This window comes from Calidris pugnax, unplaced genomic scaffold (genome assembly GCF_001431845.1).
Source record: "Calidris pugnax isolate Ruff unplaced genomic scaffold, ASM143184v1 scaffold82, whole genome shotgun sequence".
Lineage (NCBI taxonomy): Eukaryota > Metazoa > Chordata > Aves > Charadriiformes > Scolopacidae > Calidris > Calidris pugnax.
The window spans coordinates 3352479-3361553 of NW_015090833.1; the positions used below are offsets into that span (position 1 = coordinate 3352479).

The window sequence follows — 9075 nt, forward strand, 5'->3', positions numbered from 1 at the left end:
TGTTGTATTTCAGTCCCTTACCATTGCTGTGCAAACCCCTGAAGCCTGTTTCTGCCCCAAGCAGTGTATGCTGTATAAATCCTAGGCAGAGGCCAGGGAAACAGAGAAGGGAAGGGCCTCTGCCCTGCTGATGTGAGGGGCAAGAAGCTGATCACCCGCTTTCACCCTTCCCTTCCCATCTCTCCCAGTGTGAGTCCCTGCCTGCCTTCTTGCCAGCAGGGACATGATGCCTTTCTCATCCCAGCTGTCACCTTCCAGGAGTCAAAATTAGCTGGCTTTTTCCTTCCAGGAGTGCAGAGTGCCCTGTACGGTCTCGTCCTCTCGCTGGTTATTTGTGTGGCTGCAGTGGCGGTGTTTACCACTCACATCCTCCTCCTGCTGCCAGTGCTGCTCAGCATTTTAGGTAAAAACACCGATTCCAACGTGTCAGGCTTTCTCTTTGTCTGAAATTGGTGGGTTGTGCCTCTGCTGTGTCTCTAGTGATTTGAACTGAATTGCCCTTATTCTGTGTAAGCCCTTTTGGCTTTCCAGGAGCCAGTCCTGATGTGCCTAGGTGAGCAGGAGAAACTCTCAACAAATGCACAGGAACCTCATTGGAAAATTTGTGTGTCTAATTCCCAGCGTGTTTTATCTACACAATCCCTTCTATTTGTTTAAATAAGGGTTTTAGCTACACAAATGCCATCCCTGCCTGTTATGTATAATAATGTGATTAAGTCCCACATGCTCTGAATAACAATTGCACTGCTTCCCAAGGATCTGTACCATGGCTGCTGTTTCCAAGCAGTGGGAGATTTTAAAAGCTGAATATTTTAGCGGTTTTGTTAGTATTTGAAGCAAATTTGTAAATAGTTCCCTCTCCCTGGCTGGTGATTTGACGATATTGTGGACTAAGTGTGTTGCTAAACTTCTCAGTTTAAAAATCAAATCTATCATTTTAAAACCATTTAGTCTCCCACACATGACTCACAAACACATCATTCTTGCCTTTAAGAAAAACCTGTGCATGTTCTCAGCCTGTGGGTGACTCCAGCAAAACAGAGGGTCCCCTTTCCTGTCGCACGTGTGTGCACACACGCACACTTGCCTAGGCCTGGATTCATTCAGCAAGCATTAGTCTAGATTGGCAAACAGACTGATGCCAAATACTTAATTAGGTGCTTCACTGTCCCCAGCGGGTCTGGTTACCTTATTGGCTGGTCCCTGTGGCCAGTGGAAGGGAAGTGTTTGCCTGTGTGGGAGGAGGGAGTGTGTACCAGACTGGCTGCTGTGCAGACCCGCAGGGCTGTGAGCCCAGGCTCCCCAGTGATTGACTTGTATCAGGAGACTCTGGGCAGAGTCTCAGAGTTCTTTAAATTTGCCTAACGTGACCTTCTTCATGCAGGGGTGGTCTGCTTGGTGGTGACCATCATGTACTGGTCTGGCTGGGAAATGGGAGCTGTGGAAGCCATTTCTCTCTCCATCCTTGTTGGCTCCTCTGTCGATTACTGTGTGCACTTGGTGGAGGGCTACCTGCTGGCAGGGGAAAACCTGCCACTACACCATGCAGAGGTGAGCTCTTGTCCTCCTGTGGCCTTGTGTCCATTCCCCTCACGCCTCCCATGCCACTGAGCTGGGATGCAGGACCTAACGTGTGATGGGCAAGGGGGGGATGCATCTTGGCACCCTCACAGCATGGCTGGGGTGCTTGCTGCTTGTCCATCTGGCTGCTCAGAGGCTGATGTGAGCTTGTGGATCTCAGTACAGCAAACCCAGCTGAGAGTCCAACCCACATGGTTGTCCCTTTCTGACTGGCCACATCTGTGTCCAAAGCAACCCCTTTTCATGTCCCCGTGAAGAGAGTCTTCTGCTGGAATGTCCCTACACTCATTCTGTAACCTCTGCAAACTGCTGTGCTCTGCTGGACTCCAGGTCTTCTCTAGCCTTGTGAGCATCTTTTGGCTCTTTGGGAAGACAGAGACCAGAAAAGCTTGAGGATCTCTCCCAGGTGTAGTGTCCACATGCAGACTCTCTGTTGTGTAGGCACAAGTCAGTCTGATGTGGCTGAAAAGGTGCACAAAATCCAGACTTTTCCTCTACTGGGTTTTAACCTCGTGGCTGTTTGTCCAGCGTGCTCAGAGACTGCATGAACTGTCTGATCTGCACTCAGTCACCCTCTCAAAGGCTAAAATATTAGTGCAGCCCCATGTGCTTGTCCCCCCTTCCCCTTAACACTGCTGTCCCCTCTGCCAGGACCCCACCGCGTGCCGCCAGTGGAGGACGATTGAAGCGGTCCGTCACGTGGGTGTAGCCATCGTCTCCAGCGCCGTCACCACAGTGATCGCCACCGTCCCGCTGTTCTTCTGCATCATTGCTCCTTTTGCTAAGTTTGGGAAGATTGTGGCCCTCAACACCGGAGTCTCCATCCTGTACACCCTAACTGTGAGCACAGCCCTGCTGAGCATCATGGGCCCTGGCACCTTCATCCGCAGCAGGACGTCCTGCCTCAAGGCTGCGGTGGGGGTGCTCCTCGCTGGCCTGCTGGGGCTCTGCGTCTGCCTCGCCCTCCTGAAGAGTGGATTTAAGATCCCTCTCCCTGATGGGACAACCCTGTAGACCCTATGTCAAGAGCCACATGCTCTGTCCTCTTGCTCCCTTTCTTTTTTTCTTTTTTTTTTTAAAGGATATTTTTTGTAAGAAAACAAAAGAGGAAAAAAAATCCCCTTTTTCCAGAGGTTTTTCAACTCCAGATGCACTTTATTTTCTAATGGGTTTTGCTCTAAACTTGTATTTATTTTGGGTAGTGATGGATGGATGATGGACAGTGAGGGCTGCCCAGGGAATAGCTCAGCCCATGAGTAGGAGAGGAGGAGGTCTCCTTCTCTCAATTTTCTCTCTGCTTTTCTTTTGTTTTCTTTCTTTTTTCTTTTTCCTTTTTTTTTTCCTTAATGAACAGAGCTTTCTGGAACCACAAAGCTAAAAGGGGAGAAGTTGGGGAGGCCATCTGATCCCTTTCAAAACCCTTCCCTCTGTCCCTCCCGTCCCTTTGGCCAGGGTCAGCATTGCAACAAACACTCAAGGTGATGTCCTACCCTCTGTGTCTCATAACCCGAGCCATAAAACCAGCAATGGGCTGGTGGACAGGCCTGGGAAATAGCGTTGTCTGGACCCCTTTGCTGTGCCCTGTACCCAAGCAGACCAGCAGTGAGCTTGCTGCACAGGAGCTCTTACGGGTGTCACTGGGGGATCCAAACTAGAGAGATGGTGGGTGGCACCACCTGCAGTGACCTGCTTTCATCATTTGTGGAGGGCATCAGGACGCGTGGCTTTCCACTTCTTTCTGAAGGGACAGCACACCCTTTGCTGGGATCTCTTAGGCCTGTGAGCAGCCATCAGGAATGCAATTGGTGCCCTCAGCAGCCTGCCCTCCTCTCCCTCATCTCAGCAGTGAGGCCAAGGCACTATCAATGCCCAGTCCCACCTCCTGCTCAGTGTGTGTCCCACCTTCTGCTCTTCATGGTGGAGAGAAAACAGACAGCCTTGAGGTCCCTGCAGAGCCTTTTGCTCATGGCAATCAGCTCTTAGACGGAGGACAAGCTAGTCACTGGGGTGGGATACAGCCCATACCTGGTGACATGCACGAATTAACAGTGGTGTATCCTCTGTGGCAGCTTGAAGACACCCTCCATTGTGGAGACATGAGAGCAGCAGAGCTTCAGCCTGCGGTGGCTGCCTGCTCAGAGCAGATGGTTTATATTAAAGTAAAATGAAATCGCAAACTGGTGCCATTAACAAGTACATTTTAAGCATCACTGATTCTATCATATTTTTAAAATTGAAATAGCTAAGTGTGTGCATTGATATGCAACACATCTGGTCCTCAGCAGAAAAGGAGGGGTCTGGCCCACTGGGAGATGCATTAAATGTTATTTACAGGGATGTCAGTAGAGAGGGGTGGCCAGAAAGAAGCCTGACTCCATTTGTTTGCAATGTGGCTTTGTGTTCTCTGTCTGGATTGACCCCCTTTTTAAGATGGAAATTCCCTGAAGCCCATCCCCATTGCCAGCCAAGTCGTGGGGACTGTGCTGCTGAGACAGACCAGCAGCTGCTCCTGCTTGGCTCAGTGTGTCCCTGCTCTGGTCCCTGCCAGTCCTGCACCTTCACCTTGTGTCATCCCTGTGAAACTGGATCAAGTGTTTGTTCTAAAAGTTAGGTTCCCCAGGTTTCAGCCAGAGAGAGGAGTGCCAGGACAGGACTCTTGTTGATGCCAGGGGAAATCCAGAGCAATCCTACTGCAGGCAGTGAGAATGGTGAGAGTGTGAGCAGAACAGACCTGGTTTCTTCCTCGCCATCCCACAGTGCAGCTGAGTTACCCCTTTCTGCAAAGCGTTAAATGTTCCTTGGCACCTACCTCTGATCTGCACCAGTTCCTTCATAATGAACCCTGTGGCCATGAACAAATTATTTTGGAACGGATTTTTGACTGTCTTTAAGCTGTGCTGCTTTGGTGGCTGCTGTGCACAGTTCAGCTCCAACATTGATCTGTAAGCTATGTCTGTTCTCCAGGTTTAATGACTAGTCATGCCCTGAGCACTGCTGAGTGGCAGGGAGCGTGGAGGACAGTGTGCTGCTGATATACAGCCCCCCGAGACCCCTGTGGCTGCGTGGGTGTCGCAGGGAGAGCAAGGTAGCCCTGGTGCTCTGGCTGGTGGCCTGGCCCGAATTTAGCTTCTGCTTCAAACTCCTTGGAGTGATTAAAGCTGATGGATGTTTCCAGGTCACCAGACAAGAGAATAAGGTGCTGAGTGCACCCGTAGAGGAAGTTCCTCCTATGAGCATGAAGAAACCTTGAAAGGCCTTTAAGACCAGGCAAAGCTGTGCTTTGAATCCTGCAAAGTTTAAAGCTCATTTAAGCCCATGGTGTCCTGTGTTTGTGCTCACTATAAAGAGGTGATATAAGCTCCCCCCTGCCTCCAGAGTGATTCTGGACACACCATGCTGGGACCGTTCATTCAGCCACTCTTGGAAGGCAAAGATTAATTTCAAAGCAGTGGAAAACCTTTTATGTCTCTTGGGTCTGATCTGGCAGCGTCTGATCTGCAGACAAAAATAACAAGAGTTCTTGGCACCTGACAGGATCTGTCCTGTTTTCTGGAGCAGGCAGGGGAAAGGACAAGCTGTCACTTCCCTCCTTCTCTCCAGCCAGCCCAGGCGCACGCGGTGCAGAAGGGTTGGCTGGCACTAGCAGGAGCAGGGCATCACCTTGCCCTTCTTTGTCCAAGGCAGTACTGGGAGAGCTGTGGCTGAAGTGAATCAGGAAGGAAACTGAGGGAGACTGAGATACATGCAGAGCTGTAGCAGATGATTCACAAAGGCATATTGAGGAAACTGTGTCCCTCCAGCAAGGAAACTGAGGAAAGGAGAGGAAGAGGAACTTACTCCAAATCGTAGTAGGATGGCAGAAGAGCCAGGAGATGATCCTAGATGTTTTTCACTGGAAGGACCCACTGGATGTTGGTAAGCTGACAACTTAATTAAACATAGTCATGTTTTAAGATCTAATGAGACATTTGCCCCATCAGCATTTCACTCTGCACAGCTCTTTGGTCAGGGTGGCTGGTGCTTTCTCCACGTTCTGCAGATTGAAAGAGGCTTAGAGGTGGGGCACAGCCTTCCTCAAAATGCTTACCACACCCTGATGTCCCCAAGCATCTATGGAGACAATAAATCAGTGGCAGATGTGTACATCCATCTCCACGTAGGCAGCATCCTCCTTAGCATTAGAAAATATTCATAAAAGTATAGAGGTAAGAAAACGGATGGGTTTATCTGAGCAAATGTGAAGGTGGGGCTGACAGCCCTGCTGGGAGTCGGTGCTCCGAGGCAGATGCTCGTAGCAATAAAAAGCAAGACCTCACCTGTCTGGCACTGTTCCGGGAGCAGATGCTCGCCCTAAATTAATTCCTCCCACATCTCTGCCAATCTTCTTTCTCTGATGACTCCTCTGTTTCACAGACCATCTCTTGGGCTCCATCGTCTTGCTGAGCAAGGTTCAGCCTTCTCCGTGGTAGCTGCTCATGCCTAAGGTGCTCACAGAGTCTGGACTAAAAGTGGCTGGAGATTGTCTCAGGGAGAATTTCTCAGACAGAGGAAACTAGGGAGTTAAAATGCTTCATACGAAGCTGTCAGTTTTGATGTTTTTAAACAGTAGAACACAGCAGACCAGCCTTACTTGGAAGAGAATGCTCCAGTTTTCCATTTCAAAACAATCTGGCTGTAGTTAAAAAGAAATGTACACAAATTTTCAGTTACGGCAGTTTCTGTTACTGCCCACTCCTTTATTTCTAGTAAATCCTGTTTTGAGGGTTACAGTCTGAAAAGTTGATGTTAATGTTTCGGGATGGGGGTTGTTCTGAAAATGTGCACTCTCCTGCAAAACAGAGTGACCCGAAGCCAGCCCAGGGCAGGCACAGAAGGGCACTGATCCCCCTGAAGCTCTGTGACACATGCACTGAGGTGGTGTTGGTGCTCTTCACCTTCAGTAGAGCTGCTGAGTGGATTTAAGGCTCCCCATGGCTGTGGAGGACACTTGGAGAGAGTCTCTGCTCACAACAGCCCTGTCGAAATCAGCTCTGGAGGGAGGAGGAACAGAGCTGATGTGATTTGCAGAGATCATTGTCAGAGTCTCCTTGCTCTCTTTGTTTCCTTACGTTATGGTGCCTTTTGAGGTGTTGGTTCACGCAGCGTCTGTCCAGGCAACTGGGGCATCAGCTTTGGCCACTGACCTCAGCAATTCCAGGGGCTGCAGATACTGAAAGGGGATCAGTGGTTGAACTGGGCTTTGTTTCTCAATCCCTGATGGATCTGAAACTATGCCAGAGCAAAGCCAGCCTGAGAAATACCCCCAAGGAGGAGGATGTGTGGCACGCTTACAGTGTTACTGGGACCATTGGTAACCAAATGGTCTCCAGGCACCCCTGGCTTTGTCTCTGCTGGAGCAAGCTGGGATGTTGCTTTATGTCACAGCATCTAATTCTTTTAGCTTGTCCTGCACTGAGTTTTCTTTCCAGAGCAGCCTGCCCTCCTGGAAGGTTATAAAAGGCTTTTTATTTAACCTTGTGACATGTATAAATCCTCCCACGCTGTCCCCCAAGGAGGCCATGCTGATTGATTTACAGCCGGGCAGGACAAACTCACAGTCTCTTAGTTATTTCTTCCGAAATCACTCCTCACCCCAGATAGCATGCCAGCCACAGTTCACAGGTTATGCTTTCTCAAAGCCCTCCACTAACTGCTCTGCCCTGGCTTGGTGCCCAGGGTCCTGCAGCTAAAAGTCGCTCAGGGCCCATCTCCATCCCGAGGACGTAGTTGTTGGGGTGTTTGGTTTTCTCCCCCCGCTCCTCCTTGGGGCGGTTGCTGGACGGGTCGGGGAGGCGATGGCCAGGACCAGAGGCAGAGCAACACGCAGATGAGGAGAAAGGTTTGCAGGGGGAAGCAGAAGAGAACAAATGGGAGGGAGGATGGTTCAAAAGCCACGGGGAGGAGAGGTGCGAGCACCCCAAGGAGGGAGGGCACTGCCGTCTCCCCACGTCCTGTGCAGACCTTAGAGTGTCGGTTCTCAGAGTGATGTAGCACAATTCCCGATGTAACGTACGCGTGTTACTTTTGTAAGTCGTCTCCTACCCTCACTATTTTCAGTGTTCCTTGATTTTTGGAGACTGTTGTAAATAAAAAATTTTGACATTCGCACGTTTGGATCCTTCACTCATCGCTGTGTCACTTTGCATGTGAGCGTAGCGCCGTTACGTGTTGTGTTTGTAAGTGAAGCAGTGGGGACGAGGCCACAGCACTGGTTCCCAACGTGCACAGGATTGCTCCTGCCCTGAAATGAGGCCTCTTGAAGCCAACTTGCCACATGCAGAGAACATGACAGTCCAGAAAAGCCAGCTCGGGATCTCATGCGGGTCTGTAAGAGGGTGTGAAGGTTGCACCTCAGTCCTGACTCCAGGAGAAGGGGGTTCATCTGCCTTTCATCTGCCTGCTCCCGTGGTACTGCAGTTTCTCCCAACACCTGGCACAAACTTGTGGTCAAGATCTTGTCTCTCTGTCCTGTGCAGCAAAGGGCTGCTCTGGACCTCCCAGGACCACGCTGAACGGCTGTACGCAGAAACCAGCAGCAGGCCAGGAGGAGAACCCAGGCTTTGACCTGTTTTTGCAGCCGTGCTGAGCGAGGGTTGTTCCCCACACATTTGGGGGTGCCTACAACCCAAAGACAATGTTGCTGGGAAGGACAGTGCCGACAGCACATTGTGGCAAAAACCCCATGTTTTCAAGCCTCTGAGGCTGAAGTTACTGGTGATAACCCTGTCGTAATAAATACCAGGAAAGCTCAGGATCACAATCTGATGAATAAGAAATGCATTATCCACAGGAAGGAGGAAGGTGGTCCCTTTGATGAGAAGCTGGGGATGGCAGGTAGGGGTGTCCTGGGGTACGGCCGCTGCAGACACAGGCAGAGATGGGCAGGGTGTCCATAGCTGCTGGGCTGGAGAGGGGTCTGGGGCAGGGGCTCAGAGGATGGATTAGGGGGCGGCAGCTGCTCACTGTTCATTTCAAGCTGGCAGAGGTGGGAAGGAATTGCCTTTCCCTGTGCAGGAACCCATTGGTGCCGGGCTGCTGGCTCAGCACTGCGGGTCCACGCTGGGAAACCTGCTGCCTGCCCTTTGGCAGAGCCCCATCTCTGCCGGGGGAGCGAGCTGGTGGGGAGTCTTCACTGCTTCACCACTACAGTGAGTCCCCCCCAGATCTTGGGTCAAGCTGCAGCACGGGGAGGTCCCCATAGCCTCCCCGACGCCCCACCAGCACCCAGGGGCTCTGCCCCTTCTCCCACGGGCTCCTTCCCACCCTGAGACCAAACCCGGGCCCCGGTTCTGTGCCTTTGAAAGGGGAAAAAACACTTTTTCACTAAAAAAACTGCACGTCGGAGCCTGCCCTTTGCACTGTGCTGCCCCTTGGTCCTCGGGGCACCCCCCGTCCCCGGGCAGAGCTGGAAGGACGGGGCTGGGGTCGGTAGTGCCGCCGGGAGGGGCGGGGGGG

The 9075-nt window shown here is 51.3% G+C and overlaps 1 protein-coding gene across 1 annotated transcript in view; it reads left to right on the forward strand.

The window, feature by feature from the left end:
- Window positions 1-7728, forward strand: part of PTCHD2 (patched domain containing 2) — a 112167-nt gene extending 104439 nt beyond the window's left edge. The window contains exons 20-22 of the mRNA XM_014941471.1: window positions 290-403; window positions 1385-1551; window positions 2233-7728. Of these exons, the coding sequence (XP_014796957.1) occupies window positions 290-403; window positions 1385-1551; window positions 2233-2595 (644 nt within the window). The 3' untranslated portion in view covers window positions 2596-7728. The remainder of the gene's footprint in view (window positions 1-289; window positions 404-1384; window positions 1552-2232) is intronic.
- The last annotated feature ends 1347 nt before the right edge of the window (window positions 7729-9075 follow it).